The 24,416-nt window shown below is 37.1% G+C and overlaps 1 protein-coding gene across 1 annotated transcript in view; it reads left to right on the forward strand.

The window, feature by feature from the left end:
* Positions 1-24,416, forward strand: part of LAMA2 (laminin subunit alpha 2) — a 706,382-nt gene that overhangs the window by 302,572 nt on the left and 379,394 nt on the right. Inside the window, exons 10-12 of the mRNA XM_061427935.1 lie at positions 265-425; positions 19,457-19,597; positions 23,053-23,226. Of these exons, the coding sequence (XP_061283919.1) occupies positions 265-425; positions 19,457-19,597; positions 23,053-23,226 (476 nt within the window). The remainder of the gene's footprint in view (positions 1-264; positions 426-19,456; positions 19,598-23,052; positions 23,227-24,416) is intronic.

The following is a 24,416-nucleotide window of genomic DNA, read 5'->3' on the forward strand; positions in this document are numbered from 1 at the left end:
AATGGCATTATTTCATTCTTTGTTATGGCTGAGTATTATTCCATAGTATATATATGCCATATCTTCTTTATCCATTCATTTGTTGATGGACATTTAGTTTGAATACCCTTAGTCTTTTTCTTTGTTTTACTTAGATGATTGTTATTAGGTTTTTATTTTAAAGTAGTATATTTTTACCCCCAAACCACTTTTCCATCTTGTGATAGTCTCAGAAGGTTTATGAGTTAATTTGAAGATACTGATATGTGTTTCGTCTTTTATTAGGTCTGGCACCTGGATCCTGTCATTGTAAACCTGGCTTCAGAGGGGTGAGCTGTGATCGCTGTGCCAGAGGTTACATTGGCTACCCAGACTGCAAACCTTGTAACTGCAGTGGTGCAGGGAGCACAAATGAGGACCCTTGTTTTGGACCCTGTAACTGCAAGGTACCTTGTTTACTCAAATAATGCCCCATTGTTTACAGCAAAGGTTATTTTCCTTAGTTTCTCTCTTATGTTTGTGCACATCAAGCAATTGGAGCTTCGGTAAATATCCAGTCTCTATTCTATGGTAGCACTCCTGTAAGTGTCTTTAGAATCAGGTTTGGTTCAGCAAGACACATGCCTTTTGTCTAAAAACTTACAAATACAGAGGTCATCTTAAGAATGTGTTATAACAGAAACACATTCGTCCCCTTACCTATCTAGTTTGTTAATTTTCAAATATACAACTCTAAAGCTAGCAACTATTTAAAACTACTGTACAGTCAAATCTACTTTAGCTCCATATCTTATCTAATTCTGAAAAGAATTCTCTCAAAGGTTTCATTCTAGATTTTTCAATAATCTTCTGAAGTTTGAACCCAGATAGGTCTGAAAATACCATGTTCAAAATCTTCTATTTAATTACAAAAAAATTTGAGAAACCCCAGTGGAATTGATTACATGCTCAGTAATTCCTCCCAAGAGTACTTTCAGAAATGCAGCCTTATTTATTGTACACACTGAGATAATAGGACATCATGCTATCACCAAGGGACACACTGTACCTGCAGCTTACAGAAGGAGGAAACATAGAAGCAAGTACAAATTTGAAATTATAAAACTGGTTTGCATGCATGCATGCATTGCTTCAGTTGTACCTGACTCTGTGTGACCCCATGGACAGCAGCCCACCAGGCTTTCCTCTCCACGGGATTCTCCAGGCAAGAATACTGGAGTGGGTTACCATTTCCTTCTCCATAAAACTGGTTTACTTTACAGTAATCAGTTCCAAACATTCAGATCAGACAATGTTAGCTATATTAGCTGAGAGAATAAACACTGAATTGAAAAAGTTAGAATCCCACACAAATATAAAAATAAATGTTACTTTTTTAAAGAAAAAGCATAGATGAAACTTTATTAAGAATATTTCCTTTATTAATTCATTAGTCTTATCTGCCACTGCTGCTTTTTCACTTGTGTCTGACTCTTTGTAACCCCATGGACTGTAGCCCTCCAGGCTCCTTTGTCCATGGGGATTCTCCAGACAAGAATACTGGAGTGGGTTGCCATGCCTTCCTCCAGGCTCCACGGGAATCTCCCCAACCCAGGGATTGAACCCAGGTCTCTTGCATTGCAGGCGGATACTTTACCATCTGAGCTTTTAGTGAAGCAGTCTTATCTAGACAACTATAAATTATATACTTATAGTTGTTAAGTGTGCATATGTATACAAACATTAAACCATAAAATAAGTAAACATTAGTATCCATGTTGAGAATACATTTGTTGGGACAAGAAGCTAAATATTGTAATAGTTATAGAATTAAATATGTGTTATATCCAGGGCTATTTAGATACCTATCTTGGAACACTGAAACAATAAAACTCCTGTCTACATAAACATGAAGAAAGTCTGCAGTCCATGGTAAAGAGTTGCCATGTGTTGAAAAATAGTAAATTAACTACATCTAGTACCTTTTAGTCAAATAATATCTGAGATGAAGACTTACTTGTAGATCAATACCAGAGTGGTCTGTGAGTGATAACTTGCTAATGGACACCACCTCTCTTGTGGTGTATATCTTTTGGAGTAATCCTAGAAGCATCTCTAATATTTACAAAATATATTTCCTGTATGTGCTTTATTCCTTTCCCAAAACTCCACGGAAATCTCTTAGCTTTATCACTTGCTCAAATAAAGGACAGGCACAGCTGAACTTAAAGTGAAAGAGAAACCTTCTGAGTCTTTGGAGTATAGGAAATAAAACTGGAAAAAAAAGGAATGTTGTCATACACATACTATTCATAGAGGGAAGATGCCTGGTATTTGCAAAGAAAGAGTAACAAATGAATGAAGGAGGCAGGCCCCATTCATCTTCTTTGATAAATATATCAGAAAGGCTAGAACAGGAGAGTTGTCGTCATTAGCAGAGCTCCAAGGGAGAATTGCTCAAGCCACTGGCTGGTCTCTGCCTGCCTCAGAGAATGATTCCAATCCTAATAAGAAAAATGCCTCTTACAAAGACACTTGAAGCTCTACATAGACAGTTAGAATACAACAATAAACAGTCATTAAGAAATCATAAAATAGAATGAAAAATTAAGTAAGTAGTAGCATTATTAAAAGAGTTCCCTTCAACTATGTGATATTTTAAATAGATGACTATAAGCTCTTCTAAACTAGAATGCTTTATAGGATAAAAGTGTACAGAGAGCAAATTTCATTAGATATCTAAATAATTTTAGAAGTGTTGAATTTTATGCATGTTTCACAAAAACATCATTTGACATAGGATTGTCAGCTGATTACTCAAAACAACATGGACCAGAATGCTGTTTAACGCATGAAATGTTATTTAGAAGCTAAGTAGAGACTTAAATTCAAATAAGATGCTATCTATAAAAGCATTCATCTCCCAAATGTGTATTAACCAGTAAACATTTGCACATTTATTCTTTTTTTCTGTAATATATATTAGTTTTCCAAAATTTTCATTAAAAAAATACAATAAGTTTGTGAACATTTTAAGAAATCACCTTGTTGTAAAGTCTTGGGCCTAAATTTATTTCTAGTGTAAATTGTGAATGACTAACTTTCTATTTAAATGCAGTACTGAGAAAAGTGGACACCTTATTCCCATATCTTCCATTTTGCATACAGGTATTCTGGATAAAATGGAGCAAAGAAATTTGCAGTCATGTAGATTCAGGAAAGGGAATTTCCTAGATATCAGACCAAAGAAGGAAATCTGAGTTAAGCATGGTGCTGTTTAGTCGCTAAGTTGTGACTGATTCTTTGTGACCCCATGGACTGTAGACCATCAGCCTCCTCTGTCAGTGGGATTTCCCATGGCAAATACTGGAGCAGATTGCCACTTCCTTCACTTAAGCACGTGGAGTGAAGAGAAAGCGCTAGTCACTCAGCGGTGTTTGACTCTTTGTGACTATAGCAGCTAGACTCCTCTGTCCGTGGGGAGTTCTCCAGGCAAGAACACTGAAGTGGGTAGCCATTTCCTTATCCAGGGGATCTTCCTTATCCAGCCATTGCTCCCAGGTCTCTTGCATTTCAGGCAGATTCTTTACCATCTGAGCCAGCAAAGAAGCCCATAACTCAAACAAAACTATGCAACTAAGGTCATGGCATTGGAGATAGGAGGCTGGTCTTAATGCTGAGATAGGGGTTCAAGTTCAGAGTTTTAATGGCTTCTCTAAACCTTGACACTAAGATTTGGAGCCACTGAGGGAAACAGGAACTGAATTCATTTAAACTTGGACTCTAGAAATGCTCCCTAGCAGTCAACAAGCAGGCACTAGAAAATTACACCCAGAGGCTAGGCATGTCAACCAGAAAACATTCTCTTTCTTTTGGGGCTCTAGGTAGGTAAAAATTAGTGCACTGTCAAAACCCCAAATCTGTGTGCCACATGGGAATGGGGTCAGTTTTAATCTCCCTTTATGTGCTAGAATTCTTCAACATGTCAAGCAAATGGTATTTCCACAGAGAGAAAGTATAGCCTTAACTGACAGTGAACTCACCATAAAGTAGTATGCTGCGCAATAGGAAAATAACTGCAAGAGGAAATTGGAAGTCAGAAAAGTCAGAATATTCATAAACTAAAAACAAGAAAGAATCAGATAACCTGAAAAAATTGTACACACAAAAATATTTAAAAATTTTAATAATGTAAATCACAGAAATAAAATATGTAGAAAATGAATAGTCATAAAAATATGAGAAGATAAAAGCACAAAGAAAGAAAAATAGGGGGAAAAATGAAAAAATAGAGTACTATATTAGAAGAACAAGCAGGTTTGGAGAAAAGTTAATGTAATTTATTTCTAGAAATGAACAAAAAAATCAGATATAGTCACTGAAATTTAAAATTCAGTGAATGGGTTGAAAAAGAGTTTAGAAACTGTTGGATAGAGGATCAAAAATACAAAATGGAGTAAAATACTTATACATTGTCATAGGGAGGGTAAATAAAAACATGAGATGCCAAGTGGCATGCTTGGTAGAATAATAATATTCAACATAAGTTTAGCAGAAGTGGCCAAAGAAGATATTAGATGAAACTGGGGAGAAACAGTATTCAAGAAATAATGGAGTAAATTATTATAAAGAATTAAAGAAGATTATATATGCTCAGTTTGAAGAAGATAAAAAAAAAGTCCACCACCAGGGTTTATAGTAGAATCCCTGCCCACCAGTCAAGGAAAAATATTAAAACCAGAGACAAATATCAGTTTATTGTGAATGTTCACCACCAGCAGTTCAACTTTACTGAAAAAGCTCCTCAGTGGCATATGTACTTTAGTCAACGAATATTGAACCCAGAAGAGTTTCAGTGGGTTGAAGACTCTAAAAATCAGCTTATGGAAACCAGTAGCATTTCTGTACACCAGCAATAGCCAAATAGGAAATGTAATAATATTTAGAATGGCAACAAAATGATGTGGTATTTAGGAATAAATGTTCTCAAGTAGAGGTATTTTAAAAAGATTATTGAAGATCATAAAGTAATATTTAAAATGGGGAGATAGCTGCTAATTTTAAGTGCTGGTAAAAATCTGGGGGAAATAAAAGTGTTCACCATTGCTCTTATTAGAATGAATTAGACTTCCCTGGTGGTCCAGTGTCTAAGACTCCGCACTCCCAATGCAGGGGGCCCAGATTTATTCTGTGAGGAGGGCATGGCAACCCACTCCGGTATTCTTGCATGGACAATCCATATGGGCAGAGGAGCCTTGCGGCCAGGAGTCCATGGGGTCACTAGGAGTCTGACACCACTGACCAACTAAGCATAGCACAGCAAGGAACTAGGTCCCACATGCTGCAGTGAAGATGACGAAGGTCCCACATGGCACAACTTAGACCTAGATCAGATCAGGCGCTCAGTCGTGTCCGACTCTTTGAGACCCCATGAATCGCAGCACACAAGGCCTCCCTGTCCATCACCAACTCCCAGAGTTCACTCAGACTCACATCCATCAAGTCAGTGATGCCATCCAGCCATCTCATCCTCTGTCGTCCCCTTCTCCTCTTGCCCCCAATCCCTCCCAGCATCAGAGTCTTTTCCAATGAGTCAACTCTTGGCATGAGGTGGCAAAAGTACTGGAGTTTCAACTTTAGCATCATTCCTTCCAAAGAAATCCCAGGGCTGATCTTCAGAATGGACTGGTTGGATCTCCTTGCAGTCCAAGGGACTCTCAAGAGTCTTCTCCAACACCACAGTTCAAAAGCATCAATTCTCCGGCGCTCAGCCTTCTTCCCAGTCCAACTCTCACATCCATACAGGACCACAGGAAAAACCATAGCCTTGACTAGAGGAACCTTTGTTGGCAAAGTAATGTCTCTGCTTTTGAATATGCTATCTAGGTTGGTCATAACTTTCCTTCCAAGGAGTAAGCATCTTTTAATTTCATGGCTGCAGTACTATCTGCAGTGATTTTGGAGCCCAGAAAAATAAAGTCTGATACTGTTTCCACTGTTTCTCCATCTATTTCCCATGAAGTGATGGGGCCGGATGCCATGATCTTCGTTTTCTGAATGTTGAGCTTTAAGCCAACTTTTTCACTTTCATCAAGAGGCTTTTGAGTTCCTCTTCACTTTCTGCCATAAGGGTGGTGTCATCTGCATATTTGAGGTTATTGATATTTCTCCCGGCAATCTTGATTCCAGCTTGTGTTTCTTCCAGCCCAGCGTTTCTCATGATGTACTCTGCATATAAGTTAAATAAGCAGGGTGACAGTATACAGCCTTGACGTACTCCTTTTCCTATTTGGAATCAGTCTTTTGTTCCATGTCCAGTTCTAACTGTTGCTTCCTGACCTGCATACAGGTTTCTCAAGAGATCAGGTGGTCTGGTATTCCCATCTCTTTCAGAATTTTCCACAGTTTATTGTGATCCACACAGTCAAAGGCTTTGGCATAGTCAATAAAGCAGAAATAGATGTTTTTCTGGAACTCTCTTGCTTTTTCCATGATCCAGCAGATGTTGGCAATTTGATCTCTGGTTCCTCTGCCCTTTCTAAAACCAGCTTGAACATCAGGAAGTTCACAGTTCACATATTGCTGAAGCCTGGCTTGGAGAATTTTGAGCATTACTTTACTAGCGTGTGAGATGAATGCAATTGTGAGGTAGTTTGAGCATTCTTTGGCATTGCCTTTCTTTGGGATTAGAATGAAAACTGACCTTTTCCAGTCCTGTGGCCACTGCTGAGTTTTCCAAATTTGCTGGCATATTGAGTGCAGCACTTTCACAGCATCATCTTTCAGGATTTGGAATAGCTCAACTGGAATTCTATCACCTCCACTGGCTTTGTTCGTAGTGATGCTTTCTAAGGCCCACTTGACTTCACATTCCAGGATGTCTGGCTCTAGGTGAGTGATCACATCATCGTGATTATCTGGGTCGTGAAGATCTTTTTTGTACAGTTCTTCTGTGTATTCTTGCCACCTCTTCTTAATATCTTCTGCTCCTGTTAGGTCCATACCATTTCTGTCCTTTATGGAGCCCATCTTTGCATGAAATGTTCCTTTGGTATCTCTGATTTTCTTGAAGAGATCCCTAGTCTTTTCCATTCTGTTGTTTTCCTCTATTTCTTTGCATTGATCACTGAAGAAGGCTTTCTTATCTCTTCTTGCTATTCTTTGGAATTCTGCATTCAGATGTTTATATCTTCCCTTTCTCCTTGCTTTTCGCTTCTCTTCCTTTCACAGCTATTTGTAAGGCCTCTCCAGACAGCCATTTTGCTTTTTTGCATTTCTTTTCCATGGGGATGGTCTTGATCCCTGTCTCCTGTACAATGTCATGAACCTCATTCCATAGTTCATCAGGTACTCTATCTATTAGATCTAGGCCCTTAAATCTATTTTTCACTTCCACCGTATAATCATAAGGGATTTGATTTAGGTCATACCTGAATGGTCTTGTTGTTTTCTCTACTTTCTTCAATTTAAGTCTGAATTTGGCAATAAGGAGTTCATGGTCTGAGCCACAGTCAGCTCCTGGTCTTGTTTTTGCTGACTGTATAGAGCTTCTCCATCTTTGGCTGCAAAGAATATAATCAATCTGATTTCGGTGTTGACCATCTGGTGATGTCCGTGTATAGAGTCTTCTCTTGTGTTGTTGGAAGAGGATGTTTGTTATGACCAGTGCATTTTCATGGCAAAGCTCTATTAGTTTTAGACCCAATACACCCAAATAAATAAATAAATATTTTTAAAAATTCGGGTGAAGTAGTATCAAAACTTAGGCCAATTAGTATTATCATTAAAGGTATTTAAAACCTGTCAGCCAACAACTCAGTATCTAGACTTTTACCCTAAAGAATCTTATGCTACATGTATAAAGAAGCATATGAAAGACATTCAGCACATTCCTGCTTGTTATTATGTAAATCAGGAAAAATCTAAATATCCATAGATAAGAAAAATAAATTGTGATATATTCATATAATCTGATACAAGAAACAAGTGAGTGAAATAGATCTTACATGTAAAAACACTGATAAATTTCAGGTGAAGTGAACAAAACAAATGCCGTTATCATTTACGTAAAGATGTAAAACATAAAAAAAACTATGAATACACAAATAGAAATTTTAGAAATTTAAATACACTGATATGACGTGTACTAATTTCAGCAAGACAAGGCTCAAAGCATCCTCCTCCTCTCCTAGTGTCTTCCCCTCCCCAAATCTGCTTCGTCGCTCATGTCCTAGCCTGCCTCTTATTCTTTCAGAAGTATATTACTTAACTTGGGCTCTTGTTGGATTTTATTTGATGTTTTGTTGACTATATTTGCATCCACATTCCTCAGAGAAAGTGGTCTGCAATTTTCTTTTTTTGTAGTATCTTTGTCTGGTTTTGGTGTCAGGGTGATGGTGGCTTCATAGAATAAATTTGGAAGTGTTTACTCCTCTTCAACTTTTTGGAACAGTTTGAGAAGGATAAATTCTTTATTGTACAATTTGGTAGGATTTCTCAATGAGGCTGTCCAATTCTGAACGCTTGTTTGGAGAGAGGTTTTTTGTTTGTTTGTTTGTTTTTACAGATTCTATTCTACTTCTAGTGATGTTCTGTTCAAGTTAACTCTTTCTTCTTGACTCAGTTTTGACAAGCTATATGTTTCAAAAACTTTTCCATTTGTACAATTTGTTAGCATAAAACTGTTCAAACTGGAGAAGGAAGTGACAACCCACTCCAGTATTCTTGCCTGGAGAATTCCATAGACAGGGGAACCTGGTGGGCTATAGTCCATGGAGCTGCAGTCAGACATGACTGATTGACTTAACACTTTCACAACTATTCATAGTATTCTCTTATGATTTTTTTATTGAGCATTTTTTGTGTCTATGTTCATCAGTGATATTTGCCTGTAACTTTCTTTTTGTGGTATCTTTACCTGGTTTTGCTATTGGGGTGATTGTGGGGCTGGGGTTGGGGAATTGTAACTGCAGGAAATGAGTTAGCTGTGCTGCTGCCTAGGATCTGGGCTGCCTCTGTGGTAGACTTCTTCTGGGACCTGTCTACTCCAGATCTAGTGCTAAGCTGTGGTGTGGAGGGAGCAGAGCTCATGTATTCTTGCTGGAAAACCAGTCACTGAATATTCCTGCCCAGAGCCTCTCTGCCCAGATTTAGCAATTGGCCACCGTGTGTTCCTATGGCACTAGCTGGTGCATGCATTGACAGTGATCATCTCAGCTCTACCCAGATCACAGCCCAGCTGCCCTGGTCTGTCTAGATTGAATCGTTGCCTTATTCTTGCACCAGGCTGTTAAGTGGAGCTGCGGCATTCACCCCTTCAGACTGGGAAGTGCAGCAAAGTGGCAGCCACCATTGCAAACCTCTCTCTGCTCTAACTGTTAGCAAGTCAATGCTCCTCACCAGTAGAGTCAAGGTTTCCACAGCCTATCTGTCTTAGCAGATTTTCCAGCAGGCAAGGGGGCTTGTATCCTCCGTGCAGGACCCCAGGACTGAGATGCACAGAGTGAATCAATCTGCTTTCTCTCCAAGGTGAGAGCCACAAGTGTGGCCCTTCTCTTTCTTCCAGATCTCTCCAAGGGGAGCAGGTCCTGACATGATGCCTTTTTTTCCCCACTCTATCTGAATATGTGGAGGTCCTTCTTACAGTTTTGGTTGTATAAGAGATCTTCTCCTGGTTTCCCATTAGTTTTCTTGTGAGAATTGTTCTGCATGTAGATATATTTTTGATGAGTTTGTGATGAGCTCCATGTCCTGTTCCACCACTTTGATCCCATTTCAGATATTTAACTTATCAGTTTTGGGAGGGGTGGATGGGACATTCATCTATACTTTTTTTTTTTTAATTGTCTGATTTTCTAGTTTTAAACTATTCTAGAGTTCCTAGAATAAGTAATAGCTGATCTTATGCTTGGGATAAAAAAAAAAAAAAACTTGCTCTCTTTAACTACCAATAATAATCATTAGCTTTTAGGGGTACATACGGACTGGCCTGGAAAATCTCATGGACAGATGAGCCTGGGAGGCTGTAGTCCATGTGGTCACAAAGAGTTGGACACAACTGAGCGCCTGAACGTAGCTGAAACACACAGGGGAAAATATTCATATTTTTAACTTCTAGGTTGTGGGTAATGGATAGTTATCATATGTACTTTTCTAATGCTTTGAAGTAATTCTAGATTTAAAGTTTCTCTAATTGAGGGGAAAAAAAGGATTTCCTAATTTAAAAAGATATAAAAGCAATTTTTAGCTTAATATAATATCAACTACTGTAATGTCTACACATAAGATTTTCTGTTATATCCTTGTTTAGATAATGATATTACTGAACACCATCCTAATTATATTTCAAAATATGAAAGCAATGCCACTCAAGACACAAAAATATTTACTAATTTTATGTATTATTAAAATGTTTAAAATGTCTCTTCTGGTAAATTACAAGAGACAAGCTAATTTCAGATATATGACAAGGCAATTAAATTTAAATGCTCTTCTGACTCTTGGCATTTGTTTTAAGTACTACATGCTAATATTTGGCTCTTTTGAAGTTCAGTATCATATTCTCTATTCAAAGTGAATTGAATTGCAGGCTCTGATAAATAATATAAATGGACCTTGATCTAGGTAGAAACGTGCTTTTATTTTTATCGAAGTCATAATAGACAAATAGTGAAGTAAAAGACTGGAAATCAAAGTCTATATTTTTATCTTGTTTTGCTTTTTTTTTGACTTCACTTTTCATTACCTTCTTACTGGCACACAAAATGATGTGATCTGACCATGATTTACCTCTCCAGAATATTCTTGAGTTTCAGCCTCTGTCTTCTAGCCTCGCTTAAATTTCTTGAGTCACCAAGCTCTTTTTAACTCTGGAATTTTACAGATTCTATTCAGATTGCTTGGAAAACCTCACTCTGACCTTTTCCCCTTGCTTACCTAGGCAGTTTTCAAGGCTCAGTTCCATTTCTCATTAAACTATCCATTATCCCCCAGTGAAAACTATTCTTCTACCATAGTCACTTGTCATCGTTTTTCTTGATTATCTTTTCACAATTTGCAATCCATTTAACATCTATTACACCTCTGTGATGACATCAATTCTGTGTATTTTCTTCATCATTAAAAAATAAGATAACACAGTGGCTCGTACACAAAAAGAAGGAAAGGAGAAAACTAAAAAGAAGTGTGAAGCTTTGACAGTTGCTTAAACTGATTCATATTTCTTAATCCATAAAATGATATTGCATCTTTCTTGCCTAATTCTCTATAGTTGTAATTGTAACATTGAAACCCTGTACAAAATATAAAGTATAATCATAAATGCCTGCTGGTTTATCTCTTGTTTATATATTTTTATAAGTCGAGATAAGTTTCCATTCTTTTCCCCAATGGGATTTTTAAAGTGTATGCTAGTATTTTTATTGGCCTGGATTTCCCACCTCTTTTCCATTTATGTACAGGAATGTTTATCTTACTTTCTTGTTAAGTTCAAACCCAGGGCATTTTTACAAAAGGCATTCAATTTATATATTTGATCCCAAATCTAAATTACAAATGTAAAATTTTTAGCATAAAAAGTCTATGCCATAATTTGTCTTCTGTGACACAGTTCAAAACTATTATGTTAATTATTTTTTATATTAAAAGTTAAGATTGTAAAAAATTGAGAACTAATTTTCATTGATTTTCATCTCTTTTTCTAACCCATCAAGTATTACTTAGCCTTAGAACAGTGTATTTAAAGAGTAAACACTCAACAAATAGTGCTAATTATCTAATTATCATTCTTTTGTTAACTTCTTTTAATACTAGGATGCATTAGAATGAAGGCCATAACAGAGGGAAAGCTTTAATTGACTACGAACACCCCAACCAACAGTCATGCCTGCAAATTTTTCTGAAGAAATTATCACCAAAAAAATAACTTAAATGTCACTGGAGATATTCCTGGAAGCTTCATCAGTAGAATTCCCAGTTGGCTAGCAATCACAGATAAACATATACTGTTGAAGTTGTCCCTAATTTGTAAGAAGGTAACTTCATGAGAAAGAATACAGGGAAACTATTATGACTCTCTTTCTCTAGAGAGAAACTGTGCTGAGGAAACTATAGCAAAAACAAAACTGATGTCAACCCAACAGTCTCTAACTTCAAGAAAAAAGGATGTAGTCATATTTTTCTAATTCAACTTTATTTTTAGGAAAAAAGAGTATTAAATAAAAAGGGACAGTTATTACATACTTTTTGTAGGGTAGGTCACAAAATACCTAATTAGATACTCAGCTAAATATGTTCAACAGAAATATGTATGTAAGACACATATATCTCCCTAAGGAGATGAAAATTTGTTCTTGAGGGGCAAAAATATATCCATTTTATGTATAAGGCAAACATATTCATGCAGTGCATTAATACATACATTATATCTGTAGAATTAAAATTTCATTGTGGTGATGAGTAGAACAAAATGACTAAGAGGTTCCTTAGGGACAAGATAATGAAAACTAGGTTGAGAACCACGGGTCTGAAGTGACACTTTTTATTATCAAAATATGTAAGAGAATAAAAATACATGCTATGTGGATTAATTTTTGACAGTGAAAAAATAACTGACTATTATTAGTTCCTGTTTAATTTTTGTTAATATAACCAACTGGAATAATGCTTTAGAAATGAAAAAGCTAGAATATTTGCTTTTAGGAAAATAAGATGATATGAGGAAATGTTAGTCTCTAGAGTGAAAGTCTGGAGCACTCTGAAAATTAAACGTGGAGCATTTTGGAAATTACCTAGTTCATAGGCCTATGTGTAAAAAAATCACCATTAAACTTGGAAATTAGAATACTATTGAACTCTAAATAAAATAAAATATTAAAATTACTGGATTGATGAGAGCTACACATTTAAAATGCCAAGAGACTAGATTGGACCCCATTTTGTTTAGATAAACAATTAAAAACTTTTAACATTTTTATTAAATTATATGCTAATAATGCTTTTTAAAGTTGATCAGTATAGAGAGCTAAAAGAGAGAAATCTCATAATGACTAAATTAGTATTTGGGCTAAAAGTCATAGACTCTTACCATCATTATCAAGTATTTAGGATCAGTTATTTTCACATCCATGCTTTAGAGACTGAGTTGGATGGTGACACATAAGAAGATAAGGTATTTGTCCTTGAATATTCAATAATATAAGTGGCAAAAAAAGAACATAAATGATGGCTTTATTGTTTGGATTGATTGATTGACTTAAAAAAAAACTACATAGACATTCTTACATCTGTAAACATTATAATTAAAGAGAACAGTGCTGTAGTGGCCCATTTTAATCTGATGATGCAAACCTTGGGATATATTACATTTTTTTCTTTCAACCTTGTGGCTTTTCTGTCTTATTTTTCCTTCAGTAGGCTGGAAAACTTTGGTCATAAATCTAGTGTCAGATCCAGAGCATGTACTCAATACCCCTCTTAAGACAGTAATTCCCTTGTGCTTTATATTATACTTACTGGTCCATGTTCTTACTTCCTTTGCTGTAATTCTCTTGAGGACATTTTTTATATTCTCTTTGGCATTTCATATAATGCCTTGTATGTAGTATGTCAGCTATGATTTGATGAATGAGTGAATAATAACAGAGAATAAAGGAACAGTGAGAAGTGATATACAGATCATTTATTAATAATTTAATATTGATAGCAAAGGAAATTAAAATGCTCAAAGAACCTACCCATAAAGCAGATAGTTCATTCTCAAGTTGAAAATGAATTAGGAATACAATCAGGGACTCCTTCATGGATGATAGTTGTTAATTACTCCTAGAGAAATTTTGAAAAAGCAATTGTGTACCTGGGAACACATAAAAAGAATTGAGACCCAAGCTTCCAGAGAATTGGAGAACCTCTGTCTCTGTGAGGTATAATAAAAGTCCTGGAGCACCATGCTTCTATGTCTGAATTGTGCCACTCTAAAATATATTAAATATCAAACTGTAATGTTCTCTAGTAAGCACTGTTTTAAAACTAGTATCTTTTTAAAGAAAATTCTGGAGTCCTTAAATAAGAAATTACTTAGATATGCACTCTCTTAAGGGAGATTAGAAAGCTAAAAGGGAAGTAGAATCTGATGTAATAATTAAGTCTATACATATCAGAAAGCAGAGTGCTAGTGAGGAGCTAAAAAGAAGTTCTCCCTGATTCATTATTTTCTTAGCAGCATCAAGAGGCTCTTTAACCAGTCCATAAGAATGCACATATAAGAATTATTATGTCCACCAATGGATCAAATTGCCAACATCCATTGGATCATAGAAAAAGCAAGAGATTTCCAGAAAAGCATTTACTTCTGCTTATTGACTACGCCAAAGCCTTGACTGTGTGGATAACAACAAACTGTGAAAAATTCTTAAAGAGATGGGAATACCAGACCACCTGACCTGCCTCCTGAGAAATCTGTGTGCAGGTCAAGAAGCAACAGTTAGAACTGGACATGGAACCATGGACTGATTCCAAATTGGGAAAGGAGTATGGCAAGGCTGTACATTGTCACCCTGTTTATTTAACTTATATGCATAGTACGTTATGCGAAATGCCAGACTGGATGAAGCACAAGCTGAAATCAAGATTTCTGGGAGAAATATCAATAACCTCAGATATGCAGATGACACCACCCTTATGGCAGAAAGTGAAGAGGAACTAAAGAGCCTCTTGATGAAAGTGAAAGTGGAGAGTGAAAAAGCCGGCTTAAAACTCAGTATTCAGAAAATTAAGATCATGGCATTTGGTCCCGTCACTTCATGGGAAATAGATGGGGAAACAATGGCAACAGTGAAAGATTTTATTTTCTCGGGCTCCAAAATCACTGCAGATGGTGACTGCAGCCATGAAATTAAAAGATGCTTGCTCCTTGGAAGAAAAGCTATGACGAGCCTAGACAGCAATATTAAAAGCAGAGACATTACTTTGCTGACAAAAGTCCTTCTAGTCAAAGCTATGGTTTTTTCCATTAGTCATGTATGGATGTGCAAGTTGGACCATAAAGAAAGCTGAGCACCAAAGAATTGATGCTTTTGAACTGTGGTGTTGGAGAAGACTCTTGAGAGTCCCCTGAACTGCAAGGAGATCCAACCAGTCCATTCTGAAGGAGATCAGCCCTGGGATTTCTTTGGAAGGAATGATGCTAAAGCTGAAACTCCAGTACTTTGGCCATGTGATGTGGAGAACTGACTCAGTGGAAAAGATCCTGATGCTAGGAAAGATTGAAGGCAGGAGGAGAAGGGAACGACAGAGAATGAGATGTTTGGGTGGCATCACAGAGTCAATGGACATGATTTTTAACAATTCTGGGAGTTGGTAAAGGACAGGGAAACCTGGTGTGCTGCAGTCCATGGGGTCGCAAAGAGTCTGACATGACTGAGCGACTCAACTGAAGTGATACTTACCATATTTAGTATTGACTTAATATTCAACTGTAGTAGAGGTTGAGAAAAATCAGAACCAAGGACTTTTCTGTTGAGTGATTCTAACTCAATCAATTAGGAACTACACTCAATAAAGGAAAAGTATGGTATAGACTCAGGACTAAAAATGAAGAAGTCTAGAAACTTAAAGTTGTGGTTTCAAGCTGGGGTACTATGCAATATTATATAAGGTACATGCAGACTTAGAGCTGATAATTGTTTTTTTTTTTTTTTCTGATAATTGTTTTCCAGCGAGTTGAAGTGAATTGAGTGTAGGATTTACTGAAGTGAATTAGTATACAGATTAAAAACTGTAGCAGGATCTAAAGTATTTTGCCTCAAGATTTGTTGCAATAAACAAAGTAAAACTAACAGTTGGTTAACCTGTTTTTATAGGTATAGATATCCTACTATCCTTACCATTTTGTATTGGTAAAGACCACACTCATTTTGAATGATTCACTAGAAAGATTCATAACTTTGAAAAGCTGTTATAGTCATGGTTTATTAAAGTAAAAAAGGGGATTAGTGGTCCAGTGGTTAAGACTCCACACTTTCAATTCAGGGGGCACAGGTTCAATCCCTGGTTGGGAAACTAAGATCCCAGCTGTGCACAGTGCAGACAAAAAAATAAAAAAGATAAAGTGAGAATGATACAGGTCAAAATCCTATATCCTTTTGTATGCAACAACAGGTGCATAGGAGAGAATCAAGGAGAGACCAAGCACAAACTTCCAGTTATCCTCTCCCAGTAGAGTCATACAGAGAGTGGTTAATTCTCCTAACAACACTGTTTTACAACACATATGAGTTATTATCAACTAGGAAAACTCACTGAAGTCTTAGTGTTCAAGGTTTGTTTTGGAGGTCAAATTAAATAGATATGGAGTACTCATATGACTGACTGCTGCTAAGTCGCTTCAGTCATGTCCGACTCTGTGCGACCCCAGAGACGGCAGCCCGCCAGGCTTCCCCATCCCTGGGATTCTCCAGGCAAGAACACTGGAGTGGGTTGCCATTTCCTTCTCCAATGAATGAAAGTAAAAATGTGAAAATGAAGTCGCTCAGTCGTGTCCGACTCCTAGTGACCCCATGGACTGCAGCCTACCAGGCTCCTCCGTCCATGGGATTTGCCAGACAAGAGACTGTAGTGGGTTGCCATTGCCTTCTCCGTGACTTTGTCTACTCAGTCTCAACTACCCCTAGGTCAAACTGATACATAATGACAAGGACCCTACATAAACAAAACTAGGCATTTACCATAAGTCATATCATTAGCATAAAATATCTCATATGACTCCTGGTTTCGGTTATACAAAGACATTCTTATCAGGCAGGATATTCCAAGGGTTTAGTGGTTATGTCCCAGGAGCTGGTCAAAGGACAGTTTTTTCAATTTAGAATGTGCAAGGTTTGAATACTCTAAGATCATTGAATTAATCTTTTACTGCACCTTATGATATTGAAAAGTTTCTTTGTTCTAGTGTCTCATGTTATGGATACTTTACTTACTATTGCCAGGTTAAACACCTCAAGTATAGTTGTGTTGATTTATCTTCTACTGAATACCTTTTAATGACTTTTCATCAATTCCTATATGATAAGATCTGATTTCTTAAAGGTTTATTATATGAAGTTAGGGGCCCTGGAAACCAAGCACAAGATTAGGATCCTAGCATAAGGGAAATATTCAATATAGTTTTTTAAAGATTACTGAATGAAACTTCTAAGCTTTGAATTATTTATTCCTATTATTTTTGCTAACGAGGTCTCTCTTCTATCCCCTCCATCATGATGAGTTTTTAAACCATGTTCGAAGGCTTAGGTCAAATTTCACTCTTGTCATAAAGCCTCCTCAAGGCTTCATAGCAGAAACCAGCCCTTTATCCTCTGTGTTCTTATAATTTGTTTCTGATATCTTCTTTTCATGTTCTACCTTGCATTATGTTGATTGTAAATGTATCTTTTTACTCAACTCTAGATGTTGGCTTTTAAAGACAGAGATCTTGACTCACTCATATTTATAGTACCTAGTATTTCTACCATAATGTGATACTTTGGTTTATTAAATTGAATATTGTAATTATTTAATCATTACTTTTTAAGGTCATATTGCTAGGCTAAAATAACTAACAAAAATGTAACTAATGTCTGAAAGTTTCTAATTGTTAGGCTCAGTATAAATCTCAGAAAAGTGGTATTACAAGCTTTCAAATTAGAGTAAATGAAAGAAAATTAGACCAAGCACATAAGAACACAGTGTACAGAACAGCTGTACTGTATCCTTAGCGGGATAAGCTAAATTATCATTATTGATATGTTTCATCTTTCCTGCCTGTGTCCTCTTCTGAAGATGCTCTCAGATTCAGGATTTTGGGGATATATTTGCCATCTTAGGTCTGAAATTAGTTTGATTAGTTTTGTTGACATCTATCATCTGAAAATATCTGAAATTTACCTTAGAAATAGCAAGAATACTAGCAGGAATATCAGTGCAATAATTAAATTTATGTGCATATTGGGAGGCTGAAGTTTGACATGTGAAACATGTCTAGAGACACTCTTTTGTTTAGGCTCCTGGCAATGTAGAAATGGTTGAGGTGGTAAGTAACACATAGAAATCAAGCCCCAAACTTAATTTCAAATATATTATTCTCTTGGATATCAGGAGAATATCTTTGTTTATTTTTATAAATTTCTCTATTTTTCATGCTGTTGTTCTTCTTCTGTCTTTCCCCCTATATGCTCACATTTTTATTGTCCTATCTTCTGCCCAGTCTTTATTCAAACATGTTTTTATGAAACATCTTCTAGGTGCAGAGCACTTCACTGCATGTGAAAAATATGACCAGCAAGAGATTTATTTAAACTTAATACAGCTTTATTAAGCTAGTATTCAGTGTTGTACCAGAAACACTTCCACTTTTGGGGTATAACAAAGGCAGGTAAGACAGGGTTCTACATCTGAATAGATTATGGTATGGCTGGAGTGAATGATCTTAGAAGACACAGTGGTACTTTTCTGTGGTTATAATAGAAGAATGACAGAGGCTCTGGGAACACATTTGAGAAAGAAGCTAGTTTTCTAAGGAAAAGGAAAATTTCAGAATTGAAGTAATAAGAGAATTCAAGGAAGAGGGAAAATGTGGGGCAAATTCATACGTCGGGACTACTATGAATCTATCTCCTGAAAAGCAGGGAAATTTCATATGGAAGACATTAGTCAAGATTAACCATTCTTCAACTGAGAGATTATAGCCTTCTCAGTCTTTCATCATATAGTCAACTTTCTCTGGCTTGAGTTCCACATATAAACAAATAATTTTTCAGTATACTGGGTCTAGGATTAATGAAGCCAATCTAGAGAGCAGTCACCAAATGAGAATAATTGTTTCCCCATAATGTTACTCTATGATTAACTGACTATGCCAGTGTGTTAAAGGAAACACTGTGAAAAGTAACTTGGGAAAACTTTCTTTCTTTCCTACTGTATCTCATCAGGGAAAAAGTGTGACTATTTGCACAGTTTCTCTACCTGTCTCATTCTTAGGCTTGCTTCAAGGATTTGTACTTTTCATATGTGGTGTGAAAAATATTTTACCATCTGTATAATATCAATGTTCTACTCTACCTCTATGTATCAGCTTAATATCTTTTATTTTATCATGTATCATGTGTTCTAAGAGGAAGCAGTTCAACAACATAGATGGTTAAACACTGAACCAAATGTCTAAGTCATTGCTGGATTTATCATGACAGGTACTCCACTCTGGACAAAGATGAAGATCAAATTGTAACTTGGTGCAGTAGATTAGACTACTATTTGATAATAATCAAGCATTATTTCCTATTAGTGTGGTTAGGACAGCATATAGTTAATAAGAAGTTTTTGAGATTTTTAAAAATATGATTATACATTAAATAAAGTTGAGAGGTAACATGAAGAATATACAGCTTATATTTTTCTTAAGCAGAAATAGGGACATTGTTCTATTTTGAAGGGCACCTGTGTTAATAACCTACTTCTCTGTTTATAGGAAAATGTTGAAGGAGGAGACTGTAGCCGCTGCAAATTTGGGTTCTTCAATTTGCAAGAGGATAATCATAAAGGTTGTGATGAGTGCTTCTGTTCAGGAGTTTCAAACAGATGTCAAAGCTCCTACTGGACCTATGGCAACGTAAGCAATAAATAGCCTTTGAATTCTGTGTGGTGCTCCATGGGGCTTCTTGCTATTGTCCTTCTGTAAGAAATTAACTTTTTTTTCTTGTAGTGAGTTTCTACTTAAACTAATCTTGGAGAAGTGATGGAATTTTCTTTCAAATACTAGCTGTCTCTTTGACCAAAGCCTTTAAGGTTTTGTACCAGTGTATAAACTAGAACTTCTTATAATAAGTCAACAATGGCACCCCACTCCAGTACTCTTGCCTGGAAAATCCCATGGACAGAGGAGCCTGGTAGGCTGCAGTCCATGGGGTTGCTGAGGGTCGGACATGACTAAGCGACTTCACTTTCAGTTTTCACTTTCATGTATTGGAGAAGGAAATGGCAACCCACTCCAGTGTTCTTGCCTGGAGAATCCCAGGGACAGGGGAGCCTGGTGGGCTGCCGTCTATGGGGTCACACAGAGTCGGACACGACTGAAGTGACTTAGCAGTAGCAGCAGCCTTTTCAGTGTCCATGATTAGTATGTGAAGCAATGATGGAATTAATGCTGCTTTTGCCTCAAGGGCAGACAGTTCAACAGAGAATACATCTGATTGCCATATGAAGGATTATGAATTGCATTCACCAGTATTTTTGGTATACACATTAAGAGAAACTCCTTTAACAGCTATGTACATAATACCTATTACCCACCAGTCTTTAGTTGTGATTTGTTGTTACCATAGCTCTTTCTTTGTTAAAAGGAGAAACTAAATTTGAATAATATCTTCATTCTTAATTGATTTGAAAAAGTTCAAGTTATTACATGTTTAGTGGTGGTGATGGTGGTTTAATCCAACTTTTGTTGCTTACTCCATGGACTGTTGCCTGCCAGGGTCCTCTGTCCAAGGGAAGAATAGTGGAGTGGGCTGCCATTTCATTCTCCAGAGGATCTTCCCAACCAGGGATTAAGCCTAGGTCTCCTGCATTGCAGGCAGATTCTTTACCACTGAACCACCAGGGAAGCCCTGGGATATTCTTCCTCTACCATAAACATAAACATGTTTCCCTCCTACCTCCTTTGCCTATCGTACACTCATTGATTTTTCATCCCTTCACAGACAGCAGTTTTCCTCCTTATGAAAGAGGACCTTCAGGGAATTTCAAATAGTTTTTGTGGCAGCACTTAGTAGTACAAAATACAAGGAAACAGGCTGGAGAAAGGAGGAGAAGCCTACAGAGGGGATGAGAAACTAGACATACATGGTTGAGTTTACTAAGAAGTTGAGCTCTTATCCTTGGAGAGTATGTAACTGAAGGATTGTAACAGGGGGTGTTGTGATTAGAGTTGGACTTTACAAAGATCACTCTTTTAATAAAACTGAATTCCAAACACTGCTGCCTTTCAGCTTTAATCAGCTAACTAATCCTTAATACAGCTATGAAAATTTTCTCTACTTGTGTTGCTTTTAAGTCTGAAATATTATGAGTAGTTTCTGATTGTACTCTTCATACCTAAATGAACTTGTGTGTACTTTATCAAATATTGCTTGTGGAACAGATTTCATAGAACCAACAGCAAATGAACAGCTAGTCTAACTTCACCCTCTAGACTGTTCCATTAACGTACAAAAGTTTTATGGTTAGCAGAGGAGCAGAAGTAGCATTCAGCCTTGTACTTCAGAAACTAGGTTCACTGATATTTGCATTTCAGGAGTTTTTCTGGAAAGAACTTTCTATGAATCTCACTGGGCTGTCCTTGGAGGTCTGATGAATGATGTTGGAAAGGGAAGAGAAGTAGCATGTATCTTGCTGCTTTTCTGTCTGATAAACTTTCACTGACTCTCTCTCGACAAAGGCAGTCCCAGCAGTTCCACAGCTTTAGAAGATATAGAATCAAATGACCTCTACATGAAGAAATTTTTAAAATATTTCACCCATATGTGATCACCATTACCATTCTGCTACCCATTACCCACAACGCCAAGCAGCTCACACATGACTAGTGGGTCCCTGGTAGCTGCAAACCTCTGTATCCAGTGTTATGTCCTGACTAGGTCGGTTCGGTTCAGTCGCTCAGTCATGTCCGACTCTTTGTGACCCCATGAACTGCAGCACGCCAGGCCTCCCTGTCCATCACCAACTCCCGAAGTTCACTCAAACTCAAGTCCATCGAGTCGGTGATGCCATCCAGCCATCTCATCCTCTGTTGTCCCCTTCTCCTCCTGCCCCCAATCCCTCCCAGCATCAGAGTCTTTTCCAATGAGTCAACTCTTGGCATGAGGTGGCCAAAGTACTGGAGTTTCAGCTTTAGCATCATTCCTTCCAAAGAACACCCAGGACTGATCTCCTTCAGAATGGACTGGTTGGATCTCCTTACAGTCCAAGGGACTCTCAAGAGTCTTCTCCAACACCACAGTTCAAAAGCATCAATTCTTCAGCGCTCAGCCTTCTTCACAGTCGAACTCTCACATCCATACATGACCACTGGAAAAACCATAGCCTTGACTAGATGGACCTTTGTTGGCAAAGTAATGTCTCTGCTTTTGAATATGCCATCTAGGTTGGTCATAACTTTCCTTCCAAGGAGTAAGCATCTTTTAATTTCATGGCTGCAATCACCATCTGCAGTGATTTTGGAGCCCAGAAAAATAAAGTCTGACACTGTTTCCACTGTTTCCCCATCTATTTCCCATGAAGTGATGGGACCAGATGCCATGATCTTCGTTTTCTGAATGTTGAGCTTTAAGCCAACTTTTTCACTCTGCTCTAAGTAGGATGGTTTAAATTTAGAATTGTTGCTGTGTGCCACACATAGCTGGAGAATAAACATGTCAAAGCAAGTCATCTTTCCCTAATTCCTTCTTAAATGTTCTTTCCTTTTCTGGGCAAAGGATCAAGACTAGGAGTTCTTATAGCACTTCTGACCCCATGGGAAGGAATAGGAACAGTATTGGGAGCTGGTGTTTTCAACTATCCTGGAGCCTCAAGTTGAAATTTAAATATATGAAAAGGAAGAAACTAGTAAATGAAAATCTACCTTTTATATCTTATCTCTTTTCTTCCTCTTCTTTTCAAATGTATATATAATACCTTTTGAAATAATTGTTTCCATAAGAAACAGGAAAGCACTAATGGAGTGAAAAATGTGAAATTCAAACTTCAACTATTTGATAATTTATACAAAATTATGTGTGATTTTAAATGACTTTTTAAGAAAGTAGTATTTGAAATCATAATTTTTAAAAATCACACTGGATTAATAAAAACAGTTTATACTATAATATCATCCAAACTCCTAGAAACATCAAGAAAAAAAATAATGGTGAGAACATATGGGATGTTTAATGATATACACAACTTTTATATTTTCCTAAACGATCATAGTTTTTGTGTTTTCAATTTTCAAAATATGAACACTACAGAAATAGGAAAGAGAAGTGTCTGGGTTCTTTTCCTAAGTGACAATGATTGTATGTTTTCTTTAAGATACAAGACATGAGTGGCTGGTATCTGACTGACATTTCCGGCCATATTCGAGTGGCCCCCCAGCTGGATGACTTAGACCCACCTCAGCAGATCAGCATCAGCAGCGTGGAAGCCCGCCAAGCCCTGCCCCAGAGCTACTTCTGGAGTGCACCAGCGCCTTACCTAGGAAACAAGGTGAGTCCATACAGTGCTAGCTTCTTGCTTCAATTGATCAATAAGGAGAATGGGTTTTATATAGTCTTTCTTTAAAGGAAGATGAGATCAAATATATACTGATTGGATTGCTGCTACTGCTGCTGCTAAGTTGCATCAGTCGTGTCCGACTCTGTGCAACCCCATAGATGGCAGCCCACCAGGCTCCCCCGTCCCTGGGATTCTCCAGGCAAGAACACTGGAGTGGGTTGCCATTTCCTTCTCCAATGCATGAAAGTGAAAAGTGAAAGTGAAGTCGCTCAGTCGTGTCCGACTCTTAGCGACCCCATGGACTGCAGCCTACCAGGCTCCTCCATCCATGGGATTTTCCAGGCAAGAGTACTAGAGTGGGTCGCCAGTGCCTGGAACCAACTAAATCAGATTAAGTTGGACTTTTCCACCCTGCCCCATGGGTGGTTGCATCCCCACGTCACAGTTCTATATAGTTGCTATCCTGTGTTAACATTTTGGAAGAAAAAATAAACCAATGAAACCTTTAGATTTTTTTTTTTTTTTGCAAAACAGATTGTAGATATTGGAAGAAGCAGTGTCATGTTTACTTGAAATAGCTGTTTCTCTAGAACTGTCTGTGGTGCAATACTTACTGAAGTCTTTCTCATCTGTTTCTATTTCATTTCAAAACTGGTATTCAGGAGAGCTACTTTCTCTACCTTGTCGGAATGTTAATTGGAAATGAAATTTATTACATAACTAATTTAATACTTGCCATGAAGCTTATAATAAACACCATATTTCCTGGAGCTCAGGAAGAGAACTACTATAAAAGAACAGCCAGATTGAAAGCACATGTTTTCAAGCCCACTGACACACATATAAAAACACACACACAGATAAACAAATGTAGCACTTTCAGAGATGAAGGTACTTCTTTCTTCCCCTCTGTTGTGAATTAACTCTAATTGGATAGGTTCCTTGGCTTTTATCATTTTATTTTATTTTGCTTAACAATTCATTGGAAACAAAATTTGATATTGAAATTCTAAATGAGAATACTTGATTGATCTGTGGAAATTAATATCTTGTCAGCTCATAATTAAATGACCTGATCACACCAGAAATTGTGACAGTCCCAGAAAAATCCTTTAGCAAATTGATGCTATTTAAGACTAGTTTTCAACTATAAGAATATAGCTTACTTTGGAAAAAATCTT

This window comes from Bos javanicus, chromosome 9 (genome assembly GCF_032452875.1).
Source record: "Bos javanicus breed banteng chromosome 9, ARS-OSU_banteng_1.0, whole genome shotgun sequence".
In the NCBI taxonomy this organism is placed as follows: domain Eukaryota; kingdom Metazoa; phylum Chordata; class Mammalia; order Artiodactyla; family Bovidae; genus Bos; species Bos javanicus.